The 21,488-nt window shown below is 44.6% G+C and overlaps 1 protein-coding gene across 1 annotated transcript in view; it reads left to right on the plus strand.

Moving 5' to 3' along the window:
- LOC137385021 (lectin-like) overlaps window positions 1–20,797 on the plus strand; it is a 93,884-nt gene extending 73,087 nt beyond the window's left edge. The window contains exons 3-6 of the mRNA XM_068059761.1: window positions 7,039–7,202; window positions 11,975–12,115; window positions 12,203–12,311; window positions 20,708–20,797. Of these exons, the coding sequence (XP_067915862.1) occupies window positions 7,039–7,202; window positions 11,975–12,115; window positions 12,203–12,311; window positions 20,708–20,772 (479 nt within the window). The 3' untranslated portion in view covers window positions 20,773–20,797. The remainder of the gene's footprint in view (window positions 1–7,038; window positions 7,203–11,974; window positions 12,116–12,202; window positions 12,312–20,707) is intronic.
- Window positions 20,798–21,488: the final 691 nt, after the last annotated feature.

Consider the following 21,488-nt stretch of genomic DNA (forward strand, 5'->3'; position numbering starts at 1 on the left):
GGGTTTATCAGGCAGTTGTCCCTTAAGCTGATAAAATGGCACTTAAGTGGCTCAATTGGCCGCCCATTGTGACTGCGCCACTGAGGTTCCTGCCGTTGGTAATATGACGTGGCAGCAGAAATACATTGGGCTCCCCTCCCAAGGCCTTCCCTCGCCATATTACCAGACGTCCCGCCTACCAACCCGTTTCCAAAGGGCTGATAAAATTCAACCCTTCGTCTCCAAACGGACTGTGCTGTTTTCACTCCTACCAGTTCTGTCACGGACAAATGTATGTGTGACAGGTAGGATGAAGTCATAGAGTCGTAGAAGCATAGAGTCATACAGCACAGAAACAGGCCCTTTTGCCCATCGTGTCTGTGCCGGCCATCAAGCACCTCCCTATTCTAATCCCATTTTCCAGCACTTGGCCCATAGCCTTGTATGCTATGGCCTTTCAAGTGCTCATCTAAATACTTCTTAAATGTTGTGAGGGTTCCTGCCTCTACCACCTCTTCAGGCAGTGCGTTCCAGGTTCCAACCATCCTCTGGGTGAAAACATTTTTCCTCAAATCCCCTCTAAACCTTCTGCCCCCTACTTTAAATTTATGCCCCCTGGTTATTGACACCTCCGCTAAGGGAAAAAGTTTCTTCCTATCTAATCTATCAATGCCCCTCATAATTTTGTATACCTCAATCATGTCCCCCCCTCAGCCTTCTCTGTTCTCAGGAAAACAACCCTAGCCTTTTCAGTCTCTCTTCATAGCTGAAACGCTCCAGCCCAAGCAACATCCTGGTGAATCTCCCCTGCACCCTCTCCAGTGCAATTACATCCTTCCTATAGTGTGGTGCCCAGAACTGTACACAGTACTCCAACTGTGGTCTAACTAGCGTTTTGTACAGCTGCATCATAACCTCCCTGCTCTTATATTCTATGCCTTGGCTAATAAAGGCTAGTATCCCATTTGCCTTCCTAACCACCTGATCTACCTGCTGCCTTCAGTGATCTATTGTCAAATACACCAAGGTCCCTCTGACCTTCTGTACTTCCTAGGGTCCTACCATCCATTGTATATTCCCTTGCCTTGTTAGTCCTCCCAAAGTGCATCACCTCACACTTCTCAGGATTAAATTCCATTTGCCACTGCTCCACCCATCTTACCAGTGCATCTATATCGTCCTGTAATCTAAGGCTTTCCTCATCACTATTTACGACACCACCAATTTTCATGTCATCTGCGAACTTATCTATCATACCCCCTATGTTCACATCTAAATCATTAATGTACACTACAAACAGCAAGGGTCCCAGCACCGATCCTTGTGGTACACCACTGGTTACAGGCTTCCACTCGCAGAAACAACCCTCGACCATTACCCTCTGCCTCCTGCCACTAAGCCAATTTTGGATCCAATTTGCCAAATTGCCCTGGATCCTTTGGGCTCTTACCTTCTTAACCAATCTCCCATGCGGGACCTTATCAAAAGCCTTACTGAAGTCCATGTAGACTACGTCAACTACTTTATACGCATCTACACATCTAGTCACCTCCTTGAAAAATTCAATCAAGTTAATTAGACATGATCTCCCCCTGAAAAAGTCATGCTGACTATCCTTGATTAATCCCTGCCTCTCCAAAATGAAGATTAATCCTGTCCCTCAGAATTTTTCCAATAGTTTCCCAACCACTGATGTTAGAGTCACCGGCCTGTAGTTAGCTGGTTTATCCCTGCTACCGTTCTTGAATAATGGTACCACATTCGCTGTCCTCCAGTCCTCTGGTACCTCTCCTGTGGCCAGAGAGAATGTGAAAATTTGTGTCAAAGCCCCTGCTATCTCCTCCCTTGCCTCACATAACTGCCTGGGATACATCTCATCTGGGCCTGGAAATTTATCCACTTTTGCGCCCGCTAAAACAGCTAATACTTCCTCCCTTTCAATACTAATATGTTCAAGTATTTCACAATCCCCCTCCCTGATCTCGACACCTACATCGTCCTTCTCCACAGTGAACACAGATGAAAAGTAATCATTTAAAACCTCACCTATATCCTCCGGCTCCACACACAGGTTGCCACTTTGGTCCCTTTTGGGCCCTACTCTTTCTCTGCTTATCCTCTTGCCCTTAATATACTTATAAAATGCCTTAGGATTTTCCTTTATCTGCCCACCAGTGCTTTTTCATGTCCCCTCTTCGCTCTCCTAATTACTTTTTTGAGTATCGCCCTACACTTTCTATACTCCTCTAGGGCTTCCGCTGTTTTCAGTGCTCTGAATCTGCCATAAATCTCCTTTTTTTCCTGATCCAATCCTCTATATCCCTTGACATCCAGGGTTCCCTGGACTTGTTGGTCCTGCCTTTCACCTTAATGGGTACATGTTGGCTCTGAACTCTAACTATTTCCTCTTTGAATGACTCCCACTGGTCTGATGTAGACCTTCCTACAAATAGCTGCTCCCAGTCCACTCTGGCCAGATCCTGTTTTATCATACTGAAATCGGCCTTCCCCCAATTCAGTACCTTTATTTCCAGTCCGTCTTTGTCCTTTTCCAAAACTACCTTAAATCTTACAGAGTTATGGTCACTATCCCTGAAATGCTCCCCCACTGACACTTCTACCACTTGTCCAGCTTCATTCCCTAGGATTAGGTCCAGTACTGCCCCTTCTCTTGTCAAACTTTCTACGAACTGGCTCAAAAGCTCTCCTGTATGCATTTTAAGAATTCCACCCCCTTTAAGCCTTTTGCACTAAAACTATCCCAGTTGATATTGGGGAAGTTGAAATCCCCTACCATTATTACCCTATTATTTTTACACCTCTCTGAGATTTGCCAACATATCTGTTCCGCTATCTCTCCCTGACTGTTTGGAGGCCTGTAATACACACCCAGCCAAGTGATTGCCCACCTTTTGTTTTTAGATTCTACCCATATGGCCTCATTTGAGGAACCTTCTAAGATATCATCCCTCTTTACTGCAGTAATTGACTCCTTGATCAACAGTGCAATACCACCTCCTCTTTTATCCCCGCCCCTGTCACGCCTGAGGATTCTATACCCTGGAATATTGAGCTACCAGTCCTGCCCCTCCCTCAATCATGTCTCCGTGATAGCAATAATAGCATAATCCCATGTGCTAATCCCAATTCATCTGCCTTACTCGTAAGACTCCTTGCATTAAAATAGATGCAATCCAACCTTGCAAAGTTGAGGTCAAGTCAACCTTTCTTTCATATTGGTTCTCTCACCACCTGCCGCATGCCAGTCTACTGATTACATCCTTCAGGACTCAACGAGCTCGATCAGTCATGGTAGTACCAAGCCAATCTTGATGATTGTTATGGCCAGGTGAGGAAAAGGTCTCAGGCTCCCCTTTCATCCTTGCTTTGGTTTGACTGCAACAGGATTTATCCTTTTTTAACACAGTGATTGAACTTACCACCTCAGTGAGTGTTTGCTCCTGTTTCTGTTTGCAAAAGAACCAATCAGACAGGTTTTCTTGAGTTTAAACAAGAAAGAGGTAAACTTATTACACTTAACACTCTAACCCAGTTTAAAATACGCGACACATTCATACACACATTCACACAAAATTCACACACACAAATAGATTACAGAGGGAAACAGATTTGCTGGTTGGATTAAAGTCCGGAATAAATAGAATTTAAATATAGTATGTAAGTCCACTAGTCCTCAGCTGAAATTGTATTCCTGATGTCCTTGCTGGGTCAAGTGCACTGTGGTTGGCTTGCTTTGCTCAGGGCTCCTGTAGACATCTGTAGGTTTGGGAGGATTCGCAGTCACAGCCAGATCTTCTCTTCAAATTTTCTGGGGAGAGAGAGAGAGAGAAAGAGAGAAAGACTGCTTCATTGATGGCTTTTCAGTTACTATTGTCTGCTGTCTGTGTGACAAAGCTTACAGTTTCTTCAGAGCTGCGCAGGCAGTCACACGGCTCTATCAAACCCTTTTATTTTAATGAGGTTTTTTCTGGAATCTTCTCTGCAATTCAAGGTGATACATGCCTCAAGATGTCAGTCACACTTGGAGGGGGTTGGCTCTTTCAAAGTCAATTGCTGTAGATGGCCTTGACAACCATGTTGATAAAGCCATTCTGGTAATTCAATCACTGGGAGCAAACCATTGTTCTGGCTGGACTTGGTGAGATTTTTTGTCTCCAGTTCAATCTTCTGGTGTTCCAAATATAAATTGCAGTGACCATCTTGGCTGCCAGTTTTTTTAAAAGTTAACTTGTAGGATTTTTCCATTAAAAGTCTAATGTAAGGTTCGGACCAATGAAATTAATAATTCCCATTTAGCGTATGGGATTTTCATGACAGTGATAAACATTAAAGTCCCCAAGCCAGAGAACATTCTGTGTCCTTGCTACACTCACTGCTTCTTCCCAAGTGGTGTTCAACATGGAGGAGCACTAATATATCAGTTGAGGGAGGACAGTAGGTGATAATCAGCAGGAGGTTTCCTCACCAATATTTGGCCTGATATCATGAGATTTTATGGAGTCTGGAGTCAATGTTGAGGACTCCCAGGCCACTGAGAAACTGTTCCCACTCATGAATGGATCAAGAACAAGAGAGCACAGATTTAAAGTAATTGGTTACAAAAGCATTGACGACATGAGGAAAAGCTTTTTCACACAGAGTGGTTAAAGTCTGGAATGCACTGCCTGACAGTATGGTGGAGGTAGGTTCAACTGGAGCATTCAAAAGGGAATTAGACTTATATGAGAAGGAAGAATGTGCAGGGTTATGGGGAGAAGGCAGGGGAATGGCACTAAGTGAATTGTTCTTTTGGAGAACCGGTGCAAACAGGATGGGTCAAATGGCCTCCTTATGCACTGTAACAATTCTGTGATTCCTTCACAACTGTATACTGCTGTGCTGTCACCTCTGGTGGGTCTGTCCGGTGGTTTCAAGGTCACCAGTACTGATCCTAGCTTTTTATTAAAATGTCATTTAAATAACTTCATATAAATTCTTGCACACTTGCATTGTGATATGAACTCATGTGCCTGAATCATTAGTCCAGGCCTTTGGATTAGTGGTTCAATAACATGACCACTATGCTACCGTACCCGATGTCTAATAACCTCACGCGAGAGATAGGATAGAGTGTCTAATAACCCTACGGGGGTCGATAGCTTCTAATTACCCCGGGGTACAGGTTGGGAATAGCATTTAATAACCCTGGGAGGGGAACATTGTCTATTAAGTCAGAAGCTAGGAGTCCTGGAAGGACTAACTCACCTCCTGACTCCCCAAAGCCTGTCTACCATCTACAAGGCACAAGTCAGCAGTGTGATGGAATACGCTCCACTTGCCTGGATGGGTGCAGCTCCAACAACAATCAAGAAGCTCGACACCATCCAGGACAAAGCAGCCCACTTGACTGGCACCTCATTCACAACATTCACTCCCTCCACACCAACACACAGTGGCAGCAGTGTGTACCATCTACAAGATGTACTGCAGTAACGCATCAAGGCTCCTCAGACAGCACCTTTCAAACCCACGATCTCTACCACCTAGAAGGACCAGGGCAGCAGATGCACGGGAACACCACCACCTGCAAGTTCCTCTCCAAGCCATACACCATCCTGACTTGGAACTATATCGGCGTTCCTTCACTGTCGCTGGGTCAAAATCCTGGAACTCCCTTCCTAACAGCACTGTGGGTGTACCTACTCCACATGGACTGCAGCGGTTCAAGAAGGCAGCTCACCACCACCTTCTCAAGGGCAATTAGGAATGGGCAATAAATGCTGGCCTAGCCAGCGATGTCCACATCCCATGAACGAACGAAAATAAAATTAACACTGGTGGGGACAGCGTCTACTTTCCCTGGGGAGGCTCCGAAGAAGGGCCACTGACCCTAAACGTTAACTCTGCTTCTCTTTCCACAGATGCTGCCAGACCTGCTGAGTGGTTGCAGCATTTCTTGTTTTTATTTCAGTGAAGGAGATAACTAGGAAACGGGGTTTCAGCAGCTCTCAGTTTTCACTTGACTTGCTGTTGTTGCATTTAAACAGCAGAAAATATTCCCCTCCCATCCCCAGTTGCTGATTCTAAACTAAATAATAGCCTTAGAGTTGTTGAAGTTAAAGGCATCATCCAGCCCGGTTCAGGTGATTCTACAGACTATATGCACATATCTCCAGCTATTTCAGATGCCAACAGAGCCCAATACCCCCAGAAATAGCAGGCTGTGGTTGAACTGAGATGGCACTGATCAGGTCTGAACGGATTATTATTTGAAACATTGAAAACATTGCTGCTGGCTTCAGATTTATTGAAAGTACAAAGATTGGGCGGCATAGTGGTTAGCACCGCAGCCTCACAGCTCCAGGGACCCGGGTTCAATTCTGGTTACTGCCTGTGTGGAGTTTGCAAGTTCTCCCTGTGACAGCGTGGGTTTTCGCTAGGTGCTCCGGTTTCCTTCCATAGCCAAAGACTTGCAGGTGATAGGTAAATTGGCCATTGTAAATTGCCCCTAGTGTAGGTAGGTGGTAGGGAATATGGGATTACTGTAGGGTTAGTATAAATGGGTGGTTCTTGGTCGGCACAGACTCGGTGGGCCGAAGGGCCTGTTACAGTGCTGTATCTCTAAATAAATAAAAAAAAAATAATTGACAACAGTAAGCAAGGAGAGACTGTTTCCAGTTACAAAATGGCCAGTAACCAGAGAACATAGATATTAGTTAATTGGCAAAACTATCAGAAGGAGATGAAGAAAATTCTTTTTAAGCAGGGTGTTGTTTTGATCTGGAATACATTGCCTGAAAATCAGGTTTAACAGTAAATTTCAAAGGGTATATACATGAAAAAGAAATATATGCAGGTCTTCAGGCAAATAGTAGGGGAATGTGACTAACTGAATAGCTCTTTCAAAGAGCTGGCACAGGCACAATGAGCTAAATGGCTCCTTCTGTACTGTATTATTCCATGATTCTACGAAATATTGAATCAGAAATAAACTGAATGTTTAGGGATTGCTGTTGCGATTATTGCAGCTTGTTTTAATCTAAATCCCTTTAACTGCAGCTGTAATTCTGAATAGAATATTGGAGAACAGGGAACCGAAGAGACAAACTGATCAGAGTCAGGACTTCAAGAAAGGGCCTTGTGCTGATGGCTGGATTCACTTTCCTTATTTCTCCTCCTGTTACAAGTTCTTCCCTCTGAACAGAAATTGGATAGATGCTGAGGTAAGTCTCTGAAGTCTCCACTGTAAGTTATTGGGTTTGTTTCTCAGTGTTTCTAAATGTGACCAGACACAGAGAATGAAAGAACCTTCTTGTTTGTATCTGGACAGTTCTGATTGACTCAGTGTGTTCCATCACCTGGGTAACATGGTCTACAATGTATTCTACGTTAAACACTAAGGACACTGAACTGTGACATTGAATCCTACAGACAAGGGCCCAGGTTCATCCATGGACTGTGGTGAGGGTGTTATAACTGGTCTGAGTGTCTCTGGATTAGAAAAGAATAAAATCAGCACAACTCCCTGATCCTGATCACCGTCCAGTGAAACTTTCTGCAAAATGCATTGTGTGGACGTTTGGTGGGAAGGTGACTAACCTCCTGATCGTGATTTTAAGATTAAAGGGGAAAAGGTCCATTTAAAGGATCTGCTATCAGGTGATTGAAAGGCTGGATTGTATGAAAAATCCCACAGTAAGCATTCAGGTAAGTGCTCAGACATTGTCAAAAGCCTTCAAATACAACCTTTTTTTATTCACTCATAGAATGTGAGTGTCTCTGGCAAGACCGGCATTTGTTGCCCATTGCTGATTGCCCTTGAGAAGCTGGTGTTAAGTTATCTTCTTGAACTGCTGGAGTCCATGTGGTTTAGGTACACCCACAGTGCTATTATGGAGGAAGTTTCAGGGTTTTGACCCAGTGAGAGTGAAGGAACAGTGGCGCAGTGGTTAGCACTGCAGCCTCACAGCTCCAGGGACCCGGGTTCAATTCCGGGTACTGCCTGTGTGGAGTTTGCAAGTTCTCCCTGTGTCTGCGTGGGTTTTCTCCGGGTGCTCCGGTTTCCTCCCACAAGCCAAAAGACTTGCAGGTTGATAGGTAAATTGGCCATTATAAATTGTCACTAGTATAGGTAGGTGGTAGGGAAATATAGGGACAGGTGGGGATGTTTGGTAGGAATATGGGATTAGTGTAGGATTAGTATAAATGGGTGGTTGATGTTCGGCACAGACTCGGTGGGCCGAAGGGCCTGTTTCAGTGCTGTATCTCTAATCTAATCATAATCTAATCATATAGTTCCAAGTCAGGATGGTGTGTGGCTTAAGGGGGAATTGCAGCTGATAGTGTTCCCATGTACCTGCTGCCCTTATTTTTCTAAGTGGAAGAGGTCATGAGTTTGGAAGGTGCTGTCGAAGGACCTTGGTGAGTTACTGCAGTGCATCTTGTCGATGGTACACTCTGCTGCCACAATGTGCTGGTGGTAAAGAGAATGAATGCTTAAGGTGGTGGATGGGGTGCTAATCAAACGGGATGCTTTGTCATGGATGTTGTTGCGTGTTCTGCACCCATCCAGGTAACTGGAAAGTATTCCATCACACTCCTGACTTGTGCCTTGTAGATAATGGACTGCTCTTGTGGCCAGAGTATTTATATGGCTGGTCCAATTAATGTTCTGCATGTTGATGGGGGATTCAGTGATGGTAATGCTGTTGAATGTCAGGGAGAGGTGGTTAGATTCTCCCTTATTGGTGATGGTCATTGCCTGGAACTTGTGTGGTGCAAATGATACTTGCCATTTATCAGCCCAAGCCTGAACATTATTCAGGTCTTGCTGCATGCAGCATGGACTGCTTCACTATCTGAGGACCTGTGAATGGAACTGAACACTGTGCAATCATCAGCAGACATTCCCCACTTCTGAACATATGCTGGAGGGAAGTTCATTGATGAAGCAGCTGAAGAATTTGGGTCTAGGACACTGCCCTGAAGCATGCCTGAAGCAATGTTCTGGGGCTGAGATGATTGGCCTCCAACAACTACAACCATCTTCCTTTGTGTTAGGTGTGACTCCCGCCTGTGGAGAGTTTTTCCCTGATTCCAATTGACTTCAATGTTACCGGGATTTCTTGATGCCACACTCTGTCAAATGCTACCTTGATCTCAAGGGCAATCACTCTCACCTCACCTCTGGAATTCATCTCTTTTGCCCATGTTTGAACCAAGGTTCGAAGAAGTCAAGTGATCCTGGTAGAACCTAAATTGAACATTGATGAGCAGGTTATTGGTAAGTGCCACTTGATAGCACTGTCAGTTTTGAGCTGCTAAATCTGCACTGCAGTTAGCACAGTGTTGTGCCATGCAACACGATGGAGTGCGTCCTGAGTGTGAAGATGGGGCTTTGTCTTCACAAGGACTGCCTGTGGTCACTCCTACAAATACTGTCATTGATAGAAACATCTGTGACAGGTAGATTGATGATGAAAGGGTCAAGTAGGTTTTTCCTTCTTGTTGGTTCTCTCCCCATCTGCTGCAGTCCCAGTCTGGCAGAAATGTCCTTCAGGACTGTAGTGTTGCCACCAAGCCATTTTTGGTGCTGGACACTGAAGCCTGCCACCCAAAGTGGTGCTCTTGCTATCCTCAGTGTTCCTTCCAAGTGCTGTTCAACATGGAGGAGCACTGATTCATCAGCTGAAGGGTGGGTGGTAGATAATAATTAGCAGGAGCTTTCCTTGCCCGTGTTTGACCTGAAGCCATGAAACTCCATTAGGTCTGCAGTCAATGATGAGGCCTCTCACTCCCTCTTGACTGTATACCACTGTGCTGCCACCTCTGGTGGGTCTGTCCTGCTGGTGGGCCTGGACATACCCAGGAATGGTGTTGGAGGAGTCTGTGACATTGACTGAACTGAATGATTTGAGAGTGACTGTCAGGTTGTTGCTTGAGTCATCTGTGGGACAGCTCTCCCAATTTCACAGCAAGTCTCCAGATGTTAGTCAGGAGGATTTTGCAGGGTCGACTGGGCTGGGTGTGTCCTTTAATTAAAACAAAATACTGCAGATGCTGGAAATCTGAAATAAAAACAAAAAGTGCTGGCCTGGCCGCATCTGTGGAGAGAGAAACAGAGTTAACATTTCAGGTCTGTGACCTTTCATCAGAACTGTGTTTCTGTTTTTATTATGGGTGTGTTCTTTATCATTTCCAATGCCTGGGTTGATGCCATGTGGTCAGTCCAATTTTATACTAATTTGACTTTTTTTGTAGCAGTTTGATACAGCTGAGTGGCTTGCTAGGCCATCTCAGAGGGCTGTTAAGAATCTATCACATATCTCTGAGAGTTGAGCCATATGTAGGCCAGATTGGGTAAGGACAGCTGGTTTCCTTCCCTAAAGGGGATTAAGCAGATGGGCTTTTATAACAATCTGGTAGTTTCATGGTCACTATTATTGATAATAGCTTTTTTTTTTGTTCCAGATTTTTATTTAATTAGTTGAACTTAAATTCCCCAGTTACCATGGTGGGATTTGAACTCATGTCCCTGGAGTATTAGTGCAGGCCTCTGGGTTACTAATTCAGTAACGTAACCACAATGCTACTGTTGCCTTATATCAGGTCTAATCATTGGTTGGTCTTCTTGACAGGAAATTTCCATTCAATGGTTGCTCCAGGTCTCTTTCATTGAATGGTCAGTAATGACCCCCTGATCCCTTTGGGCAATTGGTGTTGTGTATGTGGACTTTCAGAAGGCATTTGGTAAAGTACCATAGAATAAATTTCTTTGAAAATTGAAACCCATGGGATTAAAAGGTCATTGGCAGTATGGACATATAATTAGCTAAGGCACAGAAAGCAGAGAGTGGTGGTGAACGATTGTTATTCAGTCTGGAGGGAAATATACTGTGGTATCCCCCAGGGGTCAGTGGTGGGACCATTGCTCTTTTTTGAAATGTATTAATGAACTGTACTTGTGTATACAGAGCTTAGCTTCAAAGTTTGTAGATATCATGAATCCCATAAATGTAGCAACATCGAGGAAGATAACAGCAGACTTCAAGGTGACGTGGGAAAATTGGTGAAATGGGAAAAGGCATAGCAGATGAAATTTATTGTGGAGAAATGTGAAATGGTGCATTTTGGAAGGAAGAATCTCAGTCAACATGAACTACACTGATCAATTTAAAAGTTGGTCCAGGAACAGATACACAAGCCTTTTACATACACAAATCTTTGAGGGTTGCAGGACAAGTTGATAAGACTGTAAAAAAAGGCATAAGGGGATCCTTGGTTTTAAAAATAAAGTACAAAAGCATGAAGGTTATGCTAAACATTTATAAATCACTGGTTGAGCCCCTAGTGGAGTATTGTATCCAATTTTGAGCGCCACACTTTAGGAAAGCTGTCAAGGCCTTGATGAGAAATGCAAAGGAGATTTACCAGAATAGCATCAGGGATGAGGAACTTCAGAAATGTGGAGCGACTAGAGAAACTGGGATTGTTCTCCTTAAAGCAAATAAGGTTCAAGGAATATTTAAGAGAGATGATTTTAGATAGAGTGCAAAGTGATGAACTGTTTCCAGTGGCACAAGGGTTGAAAACCAGAGAACTGAGATTTACCTTAACTGACAAAAGAACCAGACGTGAGATGAGGAGAAATGTTTTTGCACACTGAGTTATTCTGATCTGAATGCATGGCTTGAAAGGGTGGTGGAAGTAGATTCAATAGTAACTTTTGAAAGGGAACTGGAGAAATACTTATAAAGGAAATTTGCAGAGCTGTGGAAAAGGGCAGGGAAGTGGAACAATTTAGATAGCTGGTTCAAAGAGTCAGCATAGATGCAATGGGCTGAATGGCCTCCTTCTTTCCTGTATGAATCTATGATTCTATAATAGAGAATGTTTCAGCAATAAACATATTACATGGAGCAACAAAACTGTTTGTAATAGATGTAAAAAAAAAAAGTACTAAACAACAAATGGTCTGTTTTATTTTTATTTAAAGCTGTACTGCCAATCTCTGGTTCTAGGCGGCCATCTTACTGCAATACACTCAAATGAACTGAACCAGTTCATCGTGAAGTTAATAGGTGCAAGGAACAGATTATTTCCTCCGACTTGGATTGGTTTGAGTGACGCCTACAAGGTAACATTGTCTGAGTTACTATATCATAAATTGTTTATGGTAACAGAAATATTCATTTTAAATGATGACATTATTTCACTCACTCAGGAGGGGTCTTTTTTTTGGAGTGATGGATCTTCATTAGGTTTCAGAAACTGGATTCGGCTTCAGCCTGATAATCGGAATGGGATGGAGAACTGTGTGATAACTAAGAGCGGTAAGTTCACACAAGTGTTGCAGAATCAGTGTTTTATTGGAAATAAATTCCAGAAAAAATGAAAGGCCAGATAGACAGAATGCATTACGAGAGGATCAATGTACATTAATACATCACAGGTGCAGAGAGAGAGGCAGAGAGCATCATAAAACAACCACAGAGTGAAAGAGTGAACAAGTGATGTCACAATCAGTGTGGAGGGTGCAGGCAAAGAAATACAGATACATATTTAGAATGAGTATTTAGTGTGTGGCGTTAAGTTAGTTTAAGCATTTACTTTATTGGTTAGTGTTTTCAGAAATTAGTGATTTCTTTTAGTGATTAAAGTTTTAGTGTTTTAGTGTTAGCTGAACAGTCAAATAGCCTTAAAGCTGAACTTTAAAAAAAAAACTGTTCTGAGGAAAGGTCACAGACCTGAAACATTAACTTTGCTTCCATCTCCACAGATGCTGCCAGACCTGCTGAGTATTTCCGGCACTTTTTGTTTTTGTTAGAAATAAAAAACAGTTAGCTAACATGGCACGGTAGCTGGGGCCTGTTGCATGCACATTTTGTGCCATGTTGGAACTCCAGAACACTTTGCGTGTCCTGAACAACTACATATGCAAGAGGTGCTGGCAACTGCTCAAGCTCGAGCTCAGAGTTTCAGAGTTTCAGGGGTGGCTGGCATCACTATAGTGCACAGAAGCTGAGAGCTGAGAGGATCGCATGTTTCAGGAGGTGGTCATCCCACAGCTACAGAAAGTTCACAGGAAGAGGGAATGGATGATCATTAGGCAGACTAGGAGGAACAGCCAGGCAGTGTGACACTCACAAACGGGTATTCAGCGTTGAATAGCAGTCAGAATGATAACACCTCAGAGACGTGTCATCAGAAGCAAATCCATGGCACCACAGGATCATCCACTGCACAGAGGGGAACAAGAAATTGTGGAAATGCAGTTGTTAGAGGGGATTTGATAGTTAGTGGAATAAATAGGTGCTTCTGCAAACGCAGACACAAGTCCAGAATGGTGTGTTGCCTCCCTGGCGGCAGGGTAAAGGGTGCAGGACATTCTGTGAAATAAAGGGGAACAGCCAGAGGTTGGGGTACCAGGACACAGTAGCAGAGAGGAGAGACAAGGTACAGAGAAAACTCAGAGGGACAAACAATACCGGAACAAAGAATAGAGTAGAGGTTAGCAGAACTAGAGGGAGGAAAAAAGAAATGCAGACGAGCATCTGGAAATGCATGTGTGTTAAGGTAACGTGTGTTATGAATAAGGCTGATGAGCCACAGACACTAGTTGGCACACGGGGTTATGATATCGTGGCTAGAACAGAGACCTTGCTTAAACATAGGCAGGAATGGAACTAAATATTCCTGGCTGCAATGTATTAAGGAAGGATAGGGAAGGGAAAAAGACACATGCCTCAGTAGGAGGCCTAAGTTCACGTGAAGCTCGCGCCACCTAAAGCCAGCCTGCATGCCTTAGAGGTGAGGTGCTGTTGGGCTGCAGCAGGGGTAGAATCTGCTTGGACAAGATCTCAAGACCTTCAGGAAGGAACTGAAATGACACAGCAGGCCAGAGAGCATGCCCCCAGGTTTTTTGGATGTTGTGCTAGAGTTTGACCGGAGGAGAGAGGTTTTCTTCCTCAGGGGCCAGGAGGCCCTCCAGATAAGTGCTCAGAGGGCATTGGGTGCAGATGTTGGGGTGGTCAATACCACCAAGGACCTGAATGCAGTTCCACAAGAAGTTTAATGATCTCATGCAAGTGGTTGAGGTCAATGAATGCATCCTCACATGCCATATCCTATCAACGCTGTCGGTGCACCTTGAGCCCCCCAAACGCCAGGGCTTGGGCTTCCCCCAACCTATGATGACTCTCCTTGAGGGTGCTGCACCATTGAGGCGCCCTCTTTCTGGAGCTGAGGCTCCGTAACTCTGATTTGGCCAGCAGTTCTTGGGATCAGTCTTTAATTGCATGGTGACCCTGGCGGCAGCCTGTTAATGGTCTGCCGCTGGCAATGTGCCACCCCAGGTCCTGGTGTCACCTCCTGCTTGCGGCACTGGCAGCGAGATTTGCGAGTTTGCGACTGAATTCAGCCCTATGACTCTAATAGAGATCATAATGATAATTAGATTGAAAGTAGTTATGGAAAGAGACATAGAAAATCCAAAGATGAAAATACCCAAATGGAAGACAGCTAATTTCAATGATTTGAGAAGTAATCTGGCACAGGTAGACCGGAAACAAAGATTGTCCAGGAAAACAATAAATGAGCAATGGTAGGTCTTCAAAGCATAGATCGTAATCTTAAAAGGATACCGAAAAGAATGGTGTGGCCAATTCGTGACAATAAGGTAAATTTTCTTGTGAGGCAGTGGGCATGACTGAGGTAGTAAATGAATACTTTGTATCTGCCTTCACAAAATAAGAGGATGAATTTAATGTTGCAGTAAAGGAAAGAGGTATAGAGATATTGGATAGGATTTAAATAGTTAGAAATGTGGTGCTACATGGGTTTACATCATTCAAAGTTAACAAGTCAACCAGTCCAGATGGGATGCATTCGAGGTTGCTGATGGTGATAGCAGAAGCTCTGACCACAGTCTTTCAATTCTCCTTAGATATGGGGGTGGTGCCAGAGGACTGGAGGATTGTAAATGTTACACCCCCATTCAAAAAAGGGGACAGAGATAAACCTGGTAACTACAGACCAATCAGTCTAATGTCAGTGGTGGGGAAAACTACAAGAAACCATTGCCAAGGGCAAAAATAATTCTCACTTGGAGAAACATGGGATATTAAGGGTCAGTCAGCATGGCTTTTTCAAAGCCAGATCATGCCTGACTTTCTCATGAAAGGGTATCGACCTGAAACATTTTACTGTGGACTTAATGACCCTAACATCAGGAGGGTCATTAAGCCAACAGTTGCCGGCAATTGGACTGGCTCAGCAATTTTACCGCAGGTGGCCTCCTAATTGCTGACCTGTGGGCAGGCTCCTGATGCTGCTGGCCAATCAGATCAGCCATTATCTTATTGAATGGCGGAGCAAACTCGAGGGGCCGAGGGGCCTACTCCTGCTCTAAATTCGTATGTTCATATGTAGAGGGCCGGCAGCTCTGAAGCCTCAGCAACCCCAGCAAGAGAGATGGGCGCTGCTGTGACAGGTCGCAGACCTTGGAGTGCCTCAGAATGGAGGCACCCTTGGCCAGGTATTTGAAAATTAAAATTTAGGATGGCCGAGGGTGGTAGGACCCCAGGATGGAGGGAATCGCCTCCGGTGGAGGATGGAGGAAATCGTTGGGGCTGTGGGAGTAGAACCTCTCTTTGGGCCATGAAGTTTCCAGCTCTGAAGCCCCCTTAAGATTCCTCAGGGCAGCTGCCTCCATGAAGCTGGTGGCTCGCAATGCAAAATGCTGGAGGCCCCATAGAATTTCCTGTAATTGGGCCCTTAATTATGCAAATGGGCTGCCCACCTCTGTGGAGTGGACAGCCAATCCGCCTCCTGCCCACCCCCTGCCCGCCATTGCGAAACTTCCCCAGTATTGGGACAGCGATGGGGAGCCTTCCCAGTGCGGCACCCGCTACATTACTGGCATCCAACTTCCTTTCCCGTCACCAGGGGACTGGTAAAATTCAGCCCATTAACTCTGCTTCTCTCTTCAAAGATGCTGCCCGACCTGCTGCATATTTCCAGCATTTTCTGTTTTTATTTCATGTCTGACTAACATGATTGTGTTCTTTGATGAGGTAATAAAGAAGGTTAATGAAAGTAGTTTAGTAGATATATATATGGGCTTTCAAAATAAATTTGATAAAGTACCTCATGCAGACCTATTTGGAAAATATATTGGAAAATAAAAGCGCATGACATAAAAGGAATGGTGGTAAGTTGGGTGCGTAACTGGCTAAGGGATAGGAGGCGAGTGGTTTTCTGACAGGAGAGAAATATACAGTGAAATTCCCCAGGGTTCAATATTGGGACCATTGCTTTTCTTGTTTTAAATATACATGACCTGGACTTGGCTATAGGGAGTATCATTTCGAAGTTTGCCAGGAATACAAAACTCGATAATGTAAATATTGATCAGGTAGTAGCACACTTCAGGAGGGCATAAACATTCTGGGCAGACACATGGCAGATGCAGCTTAATGCAAATAAATGTGAAATGATGCACTTTGGCAGAAACAACATGGAGAGACAGTATAATCTACATGATACTATATTAAGGCAGGTGCAAGAGCAGAGGAACCTGCGGCTGCACATTCACAACTCCTTGAAGGTGACAGGGAAAGTTGATAAAGTGGGATACTTGGATTTGTAAATCGAGGCATTGAATATAAAACAAGGAAGTACTGCTGAACCTTTACAAATTTGTGTTTAGGTCTCAGCTGGAATATTGCGTATAATTCTGGACAGTTTAGGAACAATGCCAAGACCATGGGCAGACTACAGAGGACGTTTACCAGGTTGATACTAGGAATGGGTGATGTCAGTTATGTGCAGAAATTGCAGCTGCTGGGATTGTTCTCCTTAGAGTAGAGAATGTTAAGGGGAGACCTAATATAGGTATTCATTAGCAAAGTGATTCTTGACAACGCAGCCGGCGAGGATGTCATCCGACTGCGCCAACCTGCGCAAACGGGCTCCTGCTCTCTGCATGTGCGCTGCATTCCGCATTGCCAGAACTGGTTGGCGCATGCGTAGATGACGTCATCACGTAAATTGCCAGGACTGGTACACGCATGCCCAGATGACGCCATCGCATAACGCGGGAGAGAGAGCAAGCGGGGAGGTGGGGAGAGAGCAGGGTGGGGGAGGGAGAGAGCAGGGTGGGGGAGGGAGAGAGCAGGGTGGGGGAGGGAGAGAGCAGAGTGGGGGAGGGAGAGAGAGGGGTGGGACGGGGAGAGAGCGGGGTGGGGGGAAGAGCGGGGTGGGGGGAGAGAGCGGGGTGGAGGGGAGAGAGTGAGGTGAGAGCCGGTTGGGGAGAGAGTGGGGTGAGTGCAGGGTGGGGGGAGAGTGCAGGGTGGGAGGAGATTGCGGGGTGGGGGGAGAGAGCAAGGAGAGAGCGGGGTGTGGGGGAGAGAGCAGGGTGTGGGGGGGAAGCGGGAAGAGAGAGGGGGGGATGTGGAGAGGGAGCAACCGAAGACCTTGGTGGTGGCAGGTACGCTCTCCTCCTGCCCCCCACCCGCCCGCCCGCTCTCTCCGGCCATTCCCCAGCCAGCCGATCTCTCCGGCCATTGTGTACTGCCACGTGTTTACGTTGCCTTTGTATGATTATTTGAGCAGCGCCATCTTTAGTCCTGGCAGCTGCCTGAAAGTCGCTTGACTGTGACGTTTTAGTTGAACAGGCTGCATTTGTGCATGTGCCAGTACAGAGCCACCTAGTGGCCGTGTTGTCAGCAAAAGCAGCCATTCATTAGCATAGAAGGAGGATTGGTTGTGGGCAGAAAGCAGAGAGTAGGAATAAATTGTAACTAGTGGAGTGCGCAGGGATCAGTGCTGGGGCCTCAGCTATTTACAATCTAAATTAATGATACAGACAAAGATACTGAGAATAGTTTTCTGACGATACAAATCTAGATGGGAATATAAGCTGTGGGGTGGATGCAAACAGACTGCAAAGAGATACAGCCACATTAAGTGAGTGAGCAACAAGGTAGCAGATGGAGTATAATGTGGGGAAGTGTGAGGTTGTTCATTTTGTAGTAAGAATAGGAAAACAGAGCATTTTTTTTTTAAAAGGTGTAAAACTTCTAAATGTTGATGTTCAGAGAGACTTGGATGTACTTGTAGAAGGAATGCAGAAAGTTAACATGCAGGTACAGCAAACTATTAGGGAGGTAAATGGCATGTTGGTCTTTATTACATGGAGATTGGAGTAATAACATAAGGAAGTCTTGGTACAATTGTACAGGGTTTTGCTGAGCCACACCAGGAGTACAGTATGTAGTTTTGGTCTCCATATTTAAGGAAGTACATGTTTGCATTGGAGGCGTTACAGCAAAGGTTCACTGGATTGGTCCCTGGGATGAAGGGCTGTTCTATGATGAGAAGCTGAGTAAATTGGACAAATACTCACAGAGTTTCGAAGAAAGAAAGGTGATCTCATTGAAACGTTCAAGATTATGAAAGGGCTTGACAGGGTAAACACTGAGAGGTTGTTTCCCCTGGCTGAGGAATCTAGAACACAGGGGTACAGTCTCAGGATAAGGAGTCAGTCATTTAGGACTGAGATGAAGAGAAATTTCTTCACTCAGAGGGTTATGAATCTTTGAAATTGTCTATTCCATCGGGTTGTGGATGCTTCGTCATTGAATATATTTAAGTCTAAGATAGACAGATTTTTGGTCTCTCAGGGAATGAAGGGATCAAGGGATTTGGGGAGCAGGCAGGAAAGTGGAGTTGAGGCAGAAGATCATCAATGATCGTATTGAATAGTGGAGCAGGCTGGAGGGGCCATTTGCCTACTCCTGCTCCTACCTCTTATGTTCTTATGTTCAAAATTACAAAATGTTTTTGAATTCAAAATATGAGAGTTGTGATAGAGCAAGTAGATGGAGTAACTTTCTTTCCTGGATCTTCTCCCTTTCTTGTTACCCTTCGTTGGCACCTTCTTCAGAGCTTTCTTGCCACCCTTCTTGTTTCCTCTGGCAAGTGAGTTGGTAACCAGAGGCCATAGATTTAAAATAATTATTAAAATATGTAGAGAGGAAATGAGAAAAAAATTCTGCACCCAGAGAGTTGTTGGAGATACAACGCATGACCTGAAAAGCTGGTGCAATCAGATTCAATAGGAACTTTCAAAAGGACATCTACTTGAAGGGTGTAACACTGCAGGTAGAGGAACATACACTGGGTGTAACACTGCAGGTAGAGGAACATACACTGGGTGTAACACTGCAGGTAGAGGAACATACATTGGGTGTAACACTGCAGGTAGAGGAACATACACTGGGTGTAACACTGCAGGTAGAGGAACATACACTGGGTGTAACACTGCAGGTAGAGGAACATACACTGGGTGTAACACTGCAGGTAGAGGAACATACACTGGGTGTAACACTGCAGGTAGAGGAACATACACTGGGTGTAACACTGCAGATAGAAGAATGTACACTGGCTGTAACACTGCAGGTAGAGGAATGTACACTGGGTGTAACACTGCCGATAGAGGAATGTACACTGGGTGTAACACTGCAGATAGAAGAATGTACACTGGCTGTAACACTGCCGATACAAGAATGTACACCGGCTGTAACACTGCCGATAGAGGAACGTACGCTGGGTGTAACACTGCAGATAGAGGAACGTACGCTGGGTGTAACACTGCAGATAGAAGAATGTACACTGGCTGTAACACTGCCGATAGAGGAACGTACGCTGGGTGTAACACTGCAGATAGAAGAATGTACACTGGCTGTAACACTGCCGATAGAGGAACGTACGCTGGGTGTAACACTGCAGATAGAGGAACGTACGCTGGGTGTAACACTGCAGATAGAAGAATGTACACTGGCTGTAACACTGCCGATAGAGGAACGTACGCTGGGTGTAACACTGCAGATAGAGGAACGTACGCTGGGTGTAACACTGCAGATAGAAGAATGTACACTGGCTGTAACACTGCCGATAGAGGAACGTACGCTGGGTGTAACACTGCAGATAGAGGAACGTACGCTGGGTGTAACACTGCAGATAGAAGAATGTACACTGGCTGTAACACTGCCGATAGAGGAACGTACGCTGGGTGTAACACTGCAGATAGAAGAATGTACACTGGCTGTAACACTGCCGATAGAGGAACGTACGCTGGGTGTAACACTGCAGATAGAGGAACGTACGCTGGGTGTAACACTGCAGGTAGAAGAATGTACACTGGCTGTAACACTGCCGATAGAGGAACGTACGCTGGGTGTAACACTGCAGATAGAGGAATGCACACTCGGTCTAACAGTATAAGTAGAGGGGTTCAATTATTAAATTTAAATGTATTTAATCTGGGTACAGACATTTTAACTCAGAATTCGCAAACATTGCTCCAATTGTATGAAGTCCATGCAGCAGGCCTGTTTAACCCTAGGGGTGAGGCCTTGCTGTCCAACCCACACAGGGAAATCCAGCTCAGGGTGAGCTCAGCATCTTCACTCAGGAACTGCCCAAACCCCCACTGAATATTGTAAGGTTTTCAGATTTCAGTGACCCACACACTGACTGGCTGCACACAGGATCACAACAGAAAGTACCTCACTTTATTTACAAGGTGAACTCATGGGTCAAGACACAGGTAAAGTTAATGGATCAAAGACATTGACTCTCTCAAAATGAAACTGATGAAATAATTAGATAAATAGCTGCCTGATTCACTGAGGGGAACTATTAGATTCAATTTCTCTTTCACCAGGTGGATGGAATGATTGGCCCTGCAAAACCCAAAGACCTTTCATTTGCTCCTATCAAATGCCTTGAAGTTAGAAGAATCTGGTGATGCTCCACAGATCCTTTCCAGGAGTGGATTCAGTGTCTCGATTTGTTTGTAGCTGCAGTCACTGCCTGTGGTGACTGGACTGACTTCGTCTCTCAGTCAATAATAAATGTAATTGCATCTTGAGCTGTGTGTTTGCTGCTGTGTGAGTCTAGTTTATCACAGTCTTCCTGTCCCACGGTAGCTTCCGACCCATCTCTTCACTCAATACTGCATTGGGGAGAAGATCATGCAGACGTAAAATTAATTTTCAATATTTGATTTTAAAGTAACAAACTTTAAAGGGATGAGATGAACTAAATAAAATGGACTGAGAAATATTACTGAAAGGAATCTCTGTCACTGAAAATTGGATTTGTTTTAATTCTGTCCTAATGTAGAGTGTGGAAGATAAATATACTTTCTGAAAAATAAATGTAAACTGAACAAAGATCCCAGAATGAGTGAATGGAGAAATGAAGAATAAGAAAGATCAACAAACCATACAAACTGTAGGGAAAAGGGGACGTTGGGAGTCGAATTCACTAAAATGGATTCAAAAGATATGAAAGGGTAAAAGAGATGAAAACAAAAGCTGTTAGGAATAATACATTCATCCAGTGTTATCCACATCGGGAATATATTCAAAGTCTTCCATATACACACGTTTCCAGTAAGTGTCACTCTTGCTTCCTGTCACACTTCAATCTTCCAATTTATT

This window comes from Heterodontus francisci, chromosome 27 (assembly GCF_036365525.1).
Source record: "Heterodontus francisci isolate sHetFra1 chromosome 27, sHetFra1.hap1, whole genome shotgun sequence".
NCBI lineage: Eukaryota > Metazoa > Chordata > Chondrichthyes > Heterodontiformes > Heterodontidae > Heterodontus > Heterodontus francisci.